At 36.2% G+C, this 16,823-nt stretch overlaps 1 protein-coding gene across 1 annotated transcript in view; it reads left to right on the forward strand.

The window, feature by feature from the left end:
- Window positions 1–16,823, forward strand: part of LOC121372380 — a 119,105-nt gene that overhangs the window by 20,933 nt on the left and 81,349 nt on the right. Inside the window, exons 6-7 of the mRNA XM_041498684.1 lie at window positions 70–225; window positions 8,686–8,882. Coding sequence (XP_041354618.1) covers window positions 70–225; window positions 8,686–8,882 — 353 coding nt within the window. The remainder of the gene's footprint in view (window positions 1–69; window positions 226–8,685; window positions 8,883–16,823) is intronic.

Raw genomic sequence — 16,823 nt, forward strand, 5'->3', positions numbered from 1 at the left:
AGTTCATTGTAGTGTGTTTTGAGATGCAATATACATGTAATTATGATCTAATTTTTATTTTATTTTAAGGTCTCAATCTCAGGCAGAAGAAGTGGAAGTTATGTTTCATGTGATAATCTCAGATATTCGAAAGCATGATCCAAATGAAGAAGACCTTTATATTGTTTTTGGAACAGATGTATTAGGCAAGTGGAATTCTCGTCAATGGAAGATGAAGAGAAACAGGTAATGCTTACTGTCTTTACATTTTCTTCTAAGATAATTAAATTTGTGCTTTTTAGGACAGAGAATTTCTTGTATTGCATACATGGAATGCATGAACATTCCATATTAAAAATAGCTTTTGATCCAAAATTGGACAACTTGGATTTTTAAAAGTTTACTTGAGACAGCTATTTTTTACTATAGCTTACAGCTAGAAATGCTATGCATGTATATAGATATATATATATATAAACAAGTAATCGTATGTATGTAACGGTCAATAGAACCAGGGATGCAGAAATGGAAAATATTTCACTAGCCTGCCAGAGCAGAACCAACTAAAATTTACTAGCCCGCCAGAATTTCTACTGGTCTGCCAGCCTATAGAAAATATACTTTTGTTTAGCAATATTTCCTGGGAATTAGGCTAAATCGGAACCACTATCAAAATGGCACCATTTTTGTTGGCGAAAACGGAACCTATTTGGCTATAACGCACCTCAATGTCATACCTTTTCTTCTTCTTTTTTTTCAGCTGTAATGGCATTTCAATGTATTGGTGAAGTTGATGGCATTTCACTGTCTTCTAGCTAGCTGCTAATATTTCTATCTCCCCTATATAGACATAAAAAATAAATGATTGTTGTTTTATTGAAGATATCATTGTTCACAACTTGTAATGATACCGTTTTAGCCATAATTTTTTATACATCCGTCTGTACGTACGTCCGTCCGTCTGTTAAATATTTTTGCATATAGACCATGAAACCTCACATGTCTGGACCATATCTTGCATACAGATGCATACACAGGACCATGAAACTTCACATGTAGGAACAACTTAGAATGGTGGTGTATCGTGTACTATTACTAAGTCACTGTCACATACTTTTTATGGTCTACTGCACATAACAGTTAATCCTTGTCCGGACCATATCTTTGCATACAGATGCCTTCAGGACCATCAAACCTCACGTGTAGGAACAACTTGGGATGGTGGTGTGTCGCATACTATTACTAGGTCACTGACCTACTTCTCATGGTCTACTGCACATAACAGTAAATCCTTGTCTGAACCATATCTTGCATACAAGACCATCAAACCTCACATGTAGGAATAACTTGGGATGGTGGTGTGTCACATACAATTACTAGGTCCCTGTGATAACAGGCGTATCATGTACCTCACTGGTGCTTTTTGGAGGGATACCACTTTAGCCATATAGCCATAGATTGTGGTGTTCTGTCGGCCAATGCTATAGTTTCCATTTTGTTCAATTTGGTTCCATTTTCATTTGGGTCATTTTGGCATGGTTCTGTTTTTGCTATACCGTATATCTTCGCCTGTAAGTCGATCTCGGTTATAAGTCGAGTCCCTAATTTCAAGCCCTGAAAACTTATTTTTTTATTGACCCGTGACGACCCATGAAAAACAACTTATAAATATTGAAGTATTTCTTATTTTCAGCACATGAGAACAATAATGTACAATATTTGAACAAAAGAAAATTATTTTACAAACTTCAGTTTTCACGTTTTGTACATGTATCGCAATATTCCAATCAAACTACATAGCATCAAAACAAAATATTCCCTTAGTAGATAGTGAAAGCTGTTTGACTGTTACCGTATGGCACTGTAAAGCATGGTTTTGTGCACAGCTAGACAACAACTTTATTTATAAACACTGACAATAGATCACTACGATAAAACTGAAAGTACATGTATAATCACTTTATCACATGTTTTTCCGCCATATTAATACATGTAAGGAGGATAACTCTGGAAAGTACACTGGTTTTTGTACCAAATGATGTGTGTCCCTATTGCTCTAGTGAACTGCAGAGATCAGTCTAAGTTATTTTAAGGGAAAGCTCAGTAATATTCATGAAGTTAATCACCGACAAAACATTGTTTGAACAACCATTAATGCCAGTGACCAGATTTCAAAATAAACTCAGGCAATAGGTAGTTAGTAATGTATTGTTTACATTTTTGTTATTAGTGATGACTGTTATTTTAACTAAGTGGGTGAGTGAGATCGCACGCCTTTTCGCATAACCAAAACCGTTCGGAATGCTAAAAAAAAAAGTTAGAGATTAAAATAGGCGTGCGTCAAGCTCTTGGCATACACATGTATTTGAGTATAAAACCTTTACTTCAACCCAATAGATGCCTTGGAAAATCAATCCTCAAAACGGTAATATTTTTGGGATGAAATGTTTGTACCCTACTTATAAGTCGACCTGCAAGTTATAAAATAAATTTGGGCACATAAAAAATTTTGACTTATAGGCGAGATATACAAGACCTTGTTTTCAGAATGTAGGAACAACTTTGGGATGGTTGGTCACATCACAATTAAGAGGTCTATGTGGCAATAACGGTGTGTGTATGTGCCTCACTGGTAATTTTTTGGGGGGACCACTTTAGCATAGCCATAGATTGTGTCACGGATTAGGCCCAATGCTAAAATAAATATTTATTTATGACACTTGTTTGAATTCCAGAAATTTGGTACGTTTTCACCCTATCTGTTTTTGCTTTATGTTTTTTCCAGAATGTCGTGCTTGCACAGTTGCTAATAGCTTTCGCTTAGTAATACATGTATAAGTACCACATGTCACAAGGCACAGCTTTTGGTATGCCTGTGTGATGACATAAAGGAAAGTGAAAAAACCATAATACCATGTACAATAATGGTGAAAGTCCAGGTCATATGATGTGACTAAAGCAATTTATTTAGGTACAGGTGTAAAATTATGGTCACATTTGTGACTAAATAGTTGCTAATTCAAGGCGTGATCTTTCAGGTTTATGTCGATTACTAAAACAACAGAACAAACATAGCTTAGCCTTGCACATAGTTCAAATGTTTGGTGAATTTAGCATTAAATTTACACTGGTATTTATATTTCGCAAGTACTGTAACTTGATGGCGCCTCTCCATACCAGCACTCTGTGTAAACCAGCATGAACTAAGCCAGTTTTAAAAAGTGTTCTATGTAATTCCATGCTATGATGGATATGAGTAGAAAAAAAAAGAAAATCTTTTTGCAAAATACTTATTAAACTTTTTTACCAAATAGATATTGAAATATTCAATTCGGGCTTTTATTTTTTTTTACAGGACCTTGTTGAACCAGGACTCCATTTTACAAAATAAAAATAGCAATGTTCCAAATACATTCTTCTGCCATCAGCAATAGTTTGATCACTCCACACTATTTGAGTTTTGAAAATTAACCTAATACACATGTTCTCTTAAATCTGTATACTGCATGGAACAAGAAATTACTTAAGAGATGAATGTTTTTGAGCTGTCGGTATTTGAATTTTTAAAGTCTATTATTGCTAGTTTATATAGGCATTAGGTGGAACCGGCACATTAATTTGAGAGATAGACAATTTTGAGAGATTGACGTTTGAATTATCAAGGTTTAACTGTATATCAGTGTATAATGGCTTCTTTAACTGCTTTAATAATCATTTCAGTATTGTTGCTGTAAAACGTGGTTTGTAGTGGTCTTTAAATTCCTTGTAAGTCTTTGAATTTAAAAATAATATCTTTAGGTCTTTGAAAGTCTTTTATTTGTAATAAACATTTTTAAAATTTTGGAATTCTTGTTTTCAATTTTTCCCCACAACACTACACTGTGTTTTACATAATTATTATTAATGTAAATATTATATTCATATATTTACCTTTGTTTAAGACCTAACAGCTGATGTGTATTTTTGTGCTGAAGTGTTGCTTAACATTCATTTATTATTCATTCATTAATTCACTCACTCACTCACTCACTCACTCACTCACTCACTCACTCACTCACTCACTCACTCACTCACTCACTCACTCACTCACTCACTCACCCACCCACCCACCCACCCATTTTATTTTATTGGACCTATTTTCTGCTGGCTTAGCTACACATCATAACACTATACTTTTATTTATATTACAAATTATTGTGATGTACATGTATGCGCATGCCCAATTTTAGTTTTTAAAAAAATGGAGTGTGATCAAACTACACTCGTAATATATGTACATGTATCTATTGAGTTTGAGTTAGTCTTGATCAATGTTGGGTGTTTACCAGACTTATGATATTCCGTGAAAAAAAAGAAAGAAAAAAAAAGAACTTATGACCATATTATTGGCTACTACTGTAGCTTACATTTAATTTTGGAGATAACACGATACAATTTTTATATTAAGGCTAAAACAAATTCTTCAAATTAGGGTAAACTGCCCAAGTGCAATCACTATCAGTGCTGTTTTACGGTTATAATAATTAATTGCACATGCATAGATAATTAGCATAATACCAATCTTTCAGCAGCTAGATGATTTTTATCACATTCTAATATCTTTGACCGCTGTATAAATGTTTTTGAAAATGGTAGATAAAAGTCTTATTGTATAGGGCTTTTTTTTATTCACAATAACTTCATATGCTGTACATATTGACAATTTGTTATTTTATTAGAGAAAAAATATCTGAATCCAAATTTATTATTCATATAAGTTTGAATAATAGAATTTTGGTTGTTTTGAGGACAATATATACCATAAATGGATACCACCCATCTTTTGTAGTAAATATAAATATATAAACACTAGGCTCACGCCAGCCGATTGCCAGTTTGCCATGGGCTAATGGAAATTTTGTCTGGCGAACAAAATATTTCTCGTATCGTGAAAACAAAATCTGACAATAAAGATGTTTCTAGTCAGTGTTTCTAGAAACTCGACCGACGTGACTTTTTATCAAATATTTGTTTTCCGATTTTATTTTTCACGAACACGGTCATGTTTACAATTAGTTCTGGTCCAACTTAGTCACACGTTGCATTTTTCGCTGTAACTGAATGTAGTCCTAACATCTTCATATTAATTAAAGACCTTTTCTATCAGCTTTTACACAATTTTCAAAAAGATTTTCTTGAGAACAGGTGTGACACGATAATCAAGTTTTGTTTTCATAAAGTCGGTGTAAATTCAATTTATCACTCAAGATGTAATCGTTTACGAAGAACCTGACCACTTCCGCTACCGAAATTGACCGGAAATAAGCCCAGGGGACCAAGACAACTCATTTTGAGCTTAGCATGGGGTGGGCTTATTCCCAGACAAGGGGCTAGTTTTGTTTTAAAAAAAAAAAAAAATCCCTAAAAAAATCATAATAAATAATAATAATTAAACCAGGAAGAAAGCAAAAAACGTTCAGTACCACATATATTAATTACAGTGTTCTATTTATTATAATAAATAATAATTATTATTACTTTTTTTCTTTTTTTTTACTAGTATCTAAGTATCAGAAACACACTTTTTATGTTACAATTGCTTACCAGTGCTGTTTATTTACATCCAAAATTTAAAGATAGAAGACTTAAAACAGCAATTAAAAACAAACTGGCATTATTGTATATACATTATGGTTCTGACACAGACAGCTTACACTCACTATTGTTATCAATCTAGGTCATTGCAACTGATAGCCAATCAGAAGAAGGTATTTACCAAATTAGTTGGGGGTTTTTGTGTTTTTTTCGTGCTTATATCCAATTAAGGTTCAAGCACGCTGTCCTGGGCACACCTCTCAGCTATCTGGGCTGTCTGTCCAGGACAGTGGGTTAGTTGTTAGTTCTGGGTGGGAGACGGTACCAGGCTGCGAACCCTGTTCCTACCAGCCTTATGTTCAATGGCATAATCACGCCGCCACTGAGGCTGGTTTAATTAGCATTAACAGTGTCTGTGTGGTTTCAGAAATAAAAATTGGTTTTAGTTCAGACTTTGGCTTGTGGAGATCAAAGAAACACCCATACATGAAATTGAAAATAATGTTACACACTGCTAATAATAATTTAATCTCACTGGTGGTAATATATGGTGTTAATTATACTCTTCCAAAAAGTAGGGGAACTCTAATAAGAATTTACAATTGCCAAAATTGTAAGGTATATTAGCTGTGGGGAATTGTTATATGATAATAGTGAATTAATTGGGAAAACATTACAACAGGTAGTTCAGTATTACAGTAGGTTTTATGACCACCAAAGATCTTGAAAGAGGATTGGGGTCGGAAGTGAAATTTTAAAGTTGATGGGGTTTTTATCAGTAAATCGCAAATTCAAACAATAAAAATGACTAAACAATAACAACTGTATGATCAACAGAATGAAAAAGATTGACAGAAATAATATCTGTGGTCAAAACATATGTTCGGTCTAATAGTTGATATTAACATTAATATTTCAGGTTCCCCTACCTTTTTTGGAAGAGTATTCATTTGTGTTTAGATACAGTGTAACTGAGTGTTCCTGCAGGAGGTATGCACTCTAAATGAACTTTGAGCAAACTTGCATTTTCGTTTTATTTACTGTGATGAGTGTACGAAGTAGGGGTGAGCTTATTTACGGATATGGGTCTAATTTGTTAAATGCTGTCAAAAATTTGGATGGGGCTAATTTCCGGTCAATAAAAAGAAGAATTAACAATTAATATTAATAAAATATCACTACTATAATGGCTAGGTAAGTATCACTGACAGCAACATAAACAACAAACGTTTGTGGTCACAAAAATTATAAACACCATTTCCATATGATCTTCAGGTTATTACATTTTTGACTGATTGTAGTCAAATATTGCAAATACAATAAAAGGGTGTATTTTTGTTGAGAAAATTTAAATTTTATTTTATTATTTATGGTTGCAGGGCAGCTAAATATTGCACTGGTATGGTATCAGTGTGTTGATCTATAGACCTTGCCATCAGGGAACATTAATTGTTCTCTTACTATGGTATTTACTACAAGTTATTTATTTCAGAGCCGATTGGTTTCTAAATTACACATAAAAATATTTTTGTTGTTTTTTGTTATTTCCAAAACATGTTTATTTTATTTTTCTTACTTCAAATCAAACTGAAATTATATACAAAAAACAATGTTCATGGAGGCTGGGAAGGACTAGGTTGTTAATATCCGTCAAATACATGTATGTAATATATGTTAGGCCTACGGTGTCGCAAAATAAAGTGGATGTGCAGCTAATTATAATCACGTTTTCACTAAACTAATTAATTGTATGACAAATGACCCACGCATATGACCTATATTCACAGCTCTGCAAATGCCTGTAAATAAGCATCTGGTCCAGGAGAAATTATTTTTTGTGAAATCATTTTTTTAATTTGTTTAATTAGTTTGGGTTTTGGGGGTTTTGTAAAACTTTTTTCTATATTTAATATAGAACAGCTGCATACAACAAATGCTCTTAGCTCAATTCAAAGTCCTGTAAACTGAATAACCATGGTAAACAGATTTTGTTTTTTTACTTGGGCTCAAGTTGGCCAATGAATATACGGTTTAGGCTTTTTTTTCTTTTTACTGTACTGTGTAACTATATGATTAATAAAAGAGAACAGTAACCAGTTAATAGATATACCCCATGGATCATTTGACAGGCACCACCAAAACAAAAATTATTTCCAGGCCTTGGACATAACCAAATACAGACCTATGCAAAATTAGTGTTGACTTCACAGAACATAACCTTCTTTACACTCGGTCCATTCCACAACAGCATAGATTAACATATTTAATAAGTATATAGGACAAGTTGATTTACAACAGGATATATACAACAGAATATGCACTGCTTGATACAGTATACAGCCTTTAGGTATTAATTGTCTTGAGTAACTGAGTTGTTAATTATACTAGTAAGCCTCTTACAGAGAATCTTGATAAGTCTTATGTAACAGTTTATGTACTGATAAGCTACTAATTAAAAACAAATTTCTTTTCCTTGACTTTCTGTGATAACCCAAATAATTCCTTGTTTTTTTCAAGCCTGGAAAATGACATTTGTAACTTTAATTTCCTTTTATGAACCCACTTTAAATAATAGTATTCAATATTTGATGTGATCATTCAGGCAAAACATTTCAAATTTGGCTAAAGAAAAAAATAACTTTTCGCGAAATTGGCTAATTTTAAAAAAGCTAGAGTGAGCCCAGAAACAAAACAAAATAAAACATAAATAAACTGACACATGTACACACATATTAAATATGATTACTTTTCAAGGTCATGGTCAAGATCAATTTTATTAATTAAAACTTTTTTGCAGTCAGGTAAATTGTTATTAAAATAAATTTCTATGTCTTTACAATGAAGCAATAAAGGTTATCTTTATAAAGACTGGTTAATTGTACCTGTTAAAAGTGCTGTGGGTAAATACATGTAGCCTTATTCCTAGGTGTTTTCATTATTCACATAATAAAAAAGAGAAAAATATAAATAAATAGTTAATTTAAAAAAACACTTTTCTGATGTTGGCATTAATACCTACATATACACATTACTTTGTACTGGGCATTTTCAACCTCGGTGTCTCGGGTGCCAATTTCGCAAACTGAGTTTTATTCATAGTAAAGTGTCCACATTTCTTCTTTCTTTTTTCAGTGAAAATAGAGACTGCCAGGAATATAGTTTGTCAGTAAAAATGCGTAATGGAACTTTTGAGTACAAGTACATCTTTGTGGACAAGCATGATGCTGATGCTGAATGCATGTATGAACGTGTTCATTTTATGAAAAGCAGGACTCGGAAAGCTGATCCAAATCGAATTTTAAAGTTACCAGTGTCACAGAGATCTAAAGGTATCTGGTTTTGTATTCACTATGTAAGATATATATACTGACACACAATAAAAATGCAAAAACAACTTTTTATTGCAAATAACGACAAACTATTAATGAATTGATGGATAATGTAATGTGATATTAATGACTGGTATTTAGAGGCACTGATTTTCCGCGATCGCGGTATCGCGGACGGAATCACAGAAACACCTATCTGAAACGGAATTCCCGATTTTTTCCAAAACATTATTTAACTTTAAATAGTGCATTTGATTAATTAAAATGTATTTTTAGAACTAGAAACTATGGACACCGACATCTGCCTGTGTTACGCTACGACACTAGTACCTTTGTATGTTATGCCAAATGTTTAATGTAGAGTATCTAGACGTTTTACCAGTCGTGTTTTCTTCGCTTATTCCCGGCAATTTAACGGGAAAAAACGAACATTGTGAGCTAAAATTGTCTGATATTTATTCAAGTGAAAGATATATTATGTTATGTTTGCTTATTAATTTTTAACATTTGCGGTATTGCCATATTTCCGATCTCACAAAGAAATGCAGTAATTGCATATTGTATGCCAGGCTTTGTTCAAAATAAATTATACAAGGGAAGTGGTTTATAGTGTGATCGTTTGTAATTATTTTCCCGATCATATCGTAAAGAAAACCGAAAATGTCCTAAGTCTGTGTCGTGGTGTATTCATGTTTAAATTTAAACCAAAAATAAATACAAATTACTGACATGTTTTGCCTCATTGCATATTTACATACCAGCAATTAATTGCGGTGTGTGTGTGTGTGTGTGTGTGTGTGTGTGTGAAACAAAAACAGAATTTGTTTAATACTGAAACGGAAAAAACTGGAATTTGTAACATTATGAAACGGAAAAGGGAACAATCTGAAATGGAAAATCAGTGCCTCTAGGTATTCATGAGATACATTCACATGGAAACATGGCCACTTATCATTAGTAATCAAGTTGTATTCGTAATCGAAAAGTTCAAACCCCCCCCCCCCCCCCCAATATCAAGGTCAGTATCTGGTGTGTCCACCATTGGCCTGTGAGCATGTGTGAAGACGACGGGGAAAGGATTGGCACAAACATCTCAAATAAGCCACAGGAATGTTCCTCCACTCCTCCTGCAACACCTGTGCAAGCTCAGCGACATTACGCGGTGGTGGCTAGCGGTGACGTACACGACGTCCTAACTCGTTCCACATGTGTTCATTTGGGTTCATATCCGGATAAACAGTGGGCCAGTTCATAACGGTGATACCGGCTTGTTGCAAGAATGCCTGGGTAATTCTTGCAGTATGTGGACGGGCATTGTCTTGTTGAAACAGAAGGGGACCTCCTGGTCTTCGGTGACGGCGCAAAAGAGGCTGGAGAAATGGTCTTAGAATAACATCAACATAACGCTGGGCTGTAAGGGCATCGTGGACAATGATGAGATCACTCCTGAAATCACAGTTGATTGCCCCCCATACCATCAGACAACCACCGCCAAACCGATCACGTTCCCTCACACATCCGTCAACGTACCGTTCATGGAGTCTCCTGTACACACGTGCTCTTCCATCAGCAAAGGAGACAGACAAACGGGACTCATCTGAGAAAACAATGCTCTGGTAAAAGGCTGGTGGATGATTACCATTCTGGAGAGCAAACTGTAGTCTCGCAACACGATGTCGTGGTGTCATGATGTTACTGTTGTACGGGCGTCTGCATCTGAGTCGATGGATGACCGTCATTGGATGGATAGGCCTTCCATGACATCCTATCGTGTTGCTTGCTGTCATCATCGCAGTTCTGAACCGGTCACAGAGGTGGTGTCGTCAAGTCTGCCGATGTTGTCGTGGGGTCGTAACGGGACGTTGACCAGGTCGAGGTCAATCATGGACACTCCCGGTCTGTTGATGACGTTCAACAAATCATCCAATAGTTGAAGGATGGATTCTGAAGGTCCTAGCGACTTGGCTTTGCGAAGTCCCCCCTTGAACCATGCCCAACGCTCGCAGCCTTTGTTCTTCTCTGAGTCGTGGCATTCTTAATGTGACGAGGAATATGACACCGTTATGTGACTTTTATGTGTCCACATACTGACATTTCACGTGCATTGCATGCAGCATGATTGAGCATGTAGTGAACGCATTTCACACCATTTTGTGAGTTTATGCTATTGTATGTGTAACGAGAACAAAACCAGGATTAAAACCCAGACAAAAGTACCAATCAATGTCTTCCTCTCATAAATTGTTATTTTAAGTCCAATAAATATATTTTTCATTAATCACAACAAAATACTGAAAAATATGTTTTGCGTTTTCATTGTGTGTCAGTATATGTGTGTGTGCGTGTGCGTGTGCGTGTGCGTGTGTGTGTGTATGTATGTATGTGTGCTATTTGCATTTGATGCTGTATGATTCATAGGCATAGCTCAGACTTCAGGTTTTCATCGCTGATGCTGTTTAGCCTAAACAACTTCTGAGCAACTTGTATTTGAGGCTTAAAAGTAGAAATCATCCAAAGCTAATATTAATAGTAATTAGTGACTTAAAACAACTTTCAGCTGGGGTTTTCTTAATACTTTGTGGGAGAAAAACCATTTAAAATTAAAAAACGAAGAAACCCTTGGCCATAAATTATGCCAATTATTTCATAGTATGCTGGAAATTTATCATTAAAATTGGTTAGATTGTAGATTTAATGGCAACCAGTAATATTAAAATATGGTTAAAAGTCCTATAGCTCTACTTCTGTATGTACATTTAAAGTACATGTAGAAACACATCCCAAATCTGCAAAAGCTCTTTGTAATCTTTATAATATCTAACACTGTTTATTTGTACAAATACTATTAATTATTTCAATAAATTAATATAGTTTTAGTGTACAATAGATTTTATGCAAGCATGTACCCAAGAAGTTGAAACCAGTGCAACTATTTTGGTTTTTTTTACAATATTGACACCCTATTTTTTTTGCAGATAGATAAAATATAAGATACCCTGGTACTACACTTTTTATGTGTACTGTCTGAGTGTGATCAGTACATTATTTATATATGACACAAAAGCAGGAAAGCAGCCATTAGTGGGGCAGATAGCAGAAAAATCTTGCAAATTGTGATACAAGCACGCAATTTTGCATAATGATTCTTAAGGATATTCTTAACAAATCTGCCTGATGACCTGCCGAAAATGGCATTTTTCATAGAAATGCATGTATTAGATTCATCTGAATTATCTTGGTGACAATTTGTTTGTTTTAAGAATGCTACATTATTTTTGTCTAGTTTCAACAGCCTTACAATATTCTTGCTAACATAAAATGACAATTTAATTGAAAATATTAACAAAAATCACACTTTAAATAAATAAAACATTTTTAATGACGGTTTCAGTCAAACTAACACAACATTAAAAATAAATCTGGACAGAATAAAATAATAACAAAACTGCTATACCTATTACTCAAAATTATTTAACACAAATGTTTTGTATTAATGTAGTTTGCTATTGATTGTCCTCATACTGAATGCCTACTGAGTAACATGTGACTACAATAACAAATAGTATTCAAGTAATTTCAATATTAACAAAATTAAACACAGTAGTTGCTTGTTGTCACATCCAATGTTTCTACTGCTTACACAGGCACTCACAAAGTGCCGTGCAGGAAAGCCCTGAGCTAAAGCATTTGCATCTCTTGTTACAGTCTTTGTTACACAATCACTTGGAAAGTTCCTGGCAGCTTGCTGCAATCAGCGAAATGGTTGTCCAACATGTCTGCCATGTCTCTTTTCTGCATCCATCCCCAATCAGCAGGGCTGCAGCTCACCGGGTTGGAGATAGTAGCCTGAACCCAGATGATCTCAGCCTGGTAGGTTACACGCTTTGTATGTTCCTTTAAGGCAACTCTGGTTGGTGAGATTGCATCGTATGATTTCTGCATGCAGGCAAAGAGATCCAACCTTGCCTCATCCACACCAGTGGCTACACTAGATATGTCATACATGAGGATAACAAACTTTTCCAGCTTCTGTAGATCATCGTCAGAAACCTCTGTTGGACCGTGGCTAAGTTTAGTGAAGGTTGCGGAAATCTCATCACAAACACCCCATGTCAACCATACAAATTTCTTTCTCTTTCCACGGAAAGCAGACACGATGCGGCATCTAGTGAAGGCATGGAAGTATAGGATCCCACTGGCTTTGACAGACCCTATTGCAGAAACTACCTCATGAACTGGTATCCATTGAGTACTGCCTCCATGGCCAAAGGCAGTCCACATGTCCTCAAGACCAAGCTTCTGCAGGGATGGAAGTACAGATACTGCTATAATGACAACATCGGTGTCATTGGCTTTGATGATGAGAGACTTGCTTCCATCAGTCATTGCATATCTGGCATTTACAAATATTCCAGTATCTGCTTCCTCATGGCAACATGGAGCCACAACAGCTAGGGATTTCCTCTTGTTGCTGACGACATCTTCTTCTTTTGTCACAATGATCATGCTGCTTGATTGAACTTAACACATTTTGTCTGCAAGAAAATGAAATGGCTCAGTCTTGTTGTTCTCATCTCGTAGAATGCTCCTCCAGTTCATTGGGGTTTTGCTAGTTCCTGTAACTCTTCTCCTGATCCCCTGTCCTCTTTTCGATATGGTTTCCATCTTCAGACATAACTTCTTATACACATCAAATACTATATCCACCCGTTCATATTTGGTGCCATAAGATTCCACTTTTGGAAAGATGTCTTTTCTGGCATAATCATCAAATGTCTTTGGCCTTTGTGAACGAAAGGCATTGATACGGGCTGAACAATCGATGATGATAGTGTTTCTCTCTGGTTCTCTCTGGCATAGTCACCTGTGCTTGAAGAATTTCAACTAGCTGCGACTTCTGTCACGTGTGAAGTTTGCTGTTGTCACTGAGAGAGGCAGTTGCTGACTGGTTCTCATGCTTGAAGAATTCTTGCAAGTCACATTGTCTGTTCTGGCAGGAGATGAACAGTTGTCACCTTTTCCTTGCAACTGCTGGAAGTCTGCTTTTCTATGATGAAAAAGATCATGTTCTTCCTAATTGGATGATAGAATGCACACTTTCCTTCACTTTGCATGTCCTTCACGAATGATTAAAACTATTCTCTGCCTCTCTGGTGATATGTACCAACCATTACATTGCTAGTTTTTTGTGTGTAGCAGCAGTAGGTCTGCTGACTCTTCTTGGAAAGGATTTCCCATCTCCTTTAATACTTTGAACAATGCTTCCACCTTCTCAAGGAAAAACCTCTGGATGCACCATGTCTGCTCTGCATTTCCATACCTGACATGGCTTCATATAGCGACTAGATAACTCACTTCAGGTCCAGCCACCATCCACCTTCGAAGTGCTTGTGGGTCCTTAGTTAACCCAATAGCTCCTCCATCATCTTTGATGACTGCATTGTTTTGTTCATGGGCTTGATCTATGGCCAATGCAGAAAACTCTTGTGTGGACTTGTGAACAATGAAGGTCCCCTTATGAAACTCTCTTGCTACTTCCAGATGTTTTTGGCTAAGGGACATCATGTCTCTAAAGTGAACTGATAGCCATTGTGCATAGTTGACATTATTGTTTGCAAACAAGTAGGGGATCAGTTCTGAGTATGTTTCATTGTACAGTTCAAAGTCACCTTTCCTGAATGAGTGGATAAGTGAGAAGATGACAGGCTCCATATCCAACACCCAGTGCCAGAACAGGAACTGTGGACTCTCAAACCTCCATTGATCACACCAGTCTTTAAAGGTCGAAGTTGATGTTCCAGACTCCTCATAACAGTAGTTTTGATATGCTTCTTTCATCAGGCTGCATGCTGTGATCTGATGAGCCTGTCTTGTTCGAGTGACATTTGATGCAGTTAGGAAAGATGCTGCTGTACCAGTTGAGGCCATACTAGCTTCAACAGGGGCACAAGTCCAGCCACTGTCTTCTAGTAGTGTTCCTGCTGATCTCAAATCAGCCATTTCTGTATGAAGGCCACTCTCAGTGAGGCTCACTTCTCCCAACAAGGTGTACTCATGCTTCACATGTAACTAGACTGACTTAGATGATGAGAATGACTGTTGTGGGAGGATTGGGTTTCTTCGTAAGATAAGCTGGTCGGATGTTGGTGTAAGCCTCAGGAAGTTCTGGAACTTTCTTAACCACAACATCTGCCTTGAATTTGTGTGGCTGACATTCTTCACCAGAATGTTGTTGTCTCGGATGCTGGAAGAGGGACACACTGGTGCCATGGAAGGATGTTTTAGCTGTAGTAGCAGTTGGGTTAGGGTCAGTGTTATCAACAGCAGAAGTTGAACAACTGCTTTTTCAAAACTGGTGGACAGACAACTCGATCTTCCACGTACTGAGCTACAACTGCTTCTCCTAACTGGGCTGAGACTTCTAGAATTCTGTTGTATGAGATACTGAGTGTTTATCCTTTTACCACCCTGTATTATGGGCACTTTCCTGTATGGGATGCAGCTAGGTTCATGCATTTTGCCCTACACCTAGCCCAATTGTTCATTTGGTGTCATTCAAGTCCCGTGGGATATGTAGACCATCCAGATAACTAAAACTCCATTATTCTTGGTTCGGCTTTCCCACACTGGCACATTCTGTCAATTCAGGTATGGCTACCTTACTGATCTGGGGTTGGTTAGACAACATTTGGGACACTAAGTGCTCTTAACAGTATGAGTTCCACAGCAGTGATGTCGCCAGTGTGCCTTGGTAATGCCCAATATTTACTCCTTTAAGAAAATGGCTTAATGAAACAAACAGATCTAATTCATTGTCTTCATGCACTTTTAAATGTTTAGCTTGACATACTTCATCACATACAGACTCATTGTATGCTACTCTCGCCTAGTTTAGCCCATAAGTCAACACGGTTTACCCAGGTGTGGCTGTTGCCATGCACTGGCAACATCTTGGAATCATAGGTGAGAGTCGGGCTAGTGATGAGGACCAGTGCCAGAAGTCCATCCCAAGGATGCAGCTTACTGCTGAAACAAAGGTACTTCCTCTACCACCAAGCCCCTACACCCCATCAGGGCTAAAAATTTGGCTTTTTTCACGGAAGCAGTCCACGTGAATCCTCCAATTCTAAACATTTTAAGAGAAGTGTTAGTATATAGAATTCTGTGTCATATGCTACTAACTGTATATGGATTAGTGTATATAAAACAACCCTTACTATTTACTGGAAAGAATGACCAATTTGTCAGTAACAGTGTATCCAATTTTAAAGAAAAAAAAGTGGTTTTTTTACGAACAGTGTTTTTAGTTGTTGGTTCCATTTTTTCTTTACAGTCAGTTTTTTAGGTTTCTTACCAGCCCCAAGTTCAGCCAGCAAACATTTGGCTAACATTCGCAAACTATTTGATTGGTTCCCAACGTGGCCATTTGGTTTACTGTGAAGCACATAAACCAGTCATGCAGATGTTTTTCCACTTGGTCTGGCTGAATGCAGCCCCAGGTTACTTTTCGAAGATTCCTTATTCGTAAACAGCGCATGGGATACTTTTGCTGATGTATTTTGCTTAATGTTTGTATGGATATTACTGAAGTACATTTCTGCAACTGACAAAAATATTTATTAATTAAAAAGAGCAGGTAATTCAAGATTAGGAACATAATATCAGCGAACTAACCTAGAAATGTTTGATGTATTACTAAATTTGGCACACTAAATTACTGTCTTTGTTGTTATGTAAGAACGGAACAAACATGTTCCTTTCGGTTCTCTTTGTTTTTAATTAGTTTCATAGAAATGGGCCAACCACCGCTTGGCTTCAGGCCATACTAGTCTTGATAAACCACTATGTTTCGAACATGCACGGATTCAAATGTATACAACGCTTTTGAAGCCAGTTTAAAAGGAAGCTTGATAACCAGACTATTTATTTATTTATTTATTT

Source organism: Gigantopelta aegis, chromosome 4, assembly GCF_016097555.1.
Source record: "Gigantopelta aegis isolate Gae_Host chromosome 4, Gae_host_genome, whole genome shotgun sequence".
In the NCBI taxonomy this organism is placed as follows: Eukaryota; Metazoa; Mollusca; class Gastropoda; order Neomphalida; family Peltospiridae; genus Gigantopelta; species Gigantopelta aegis.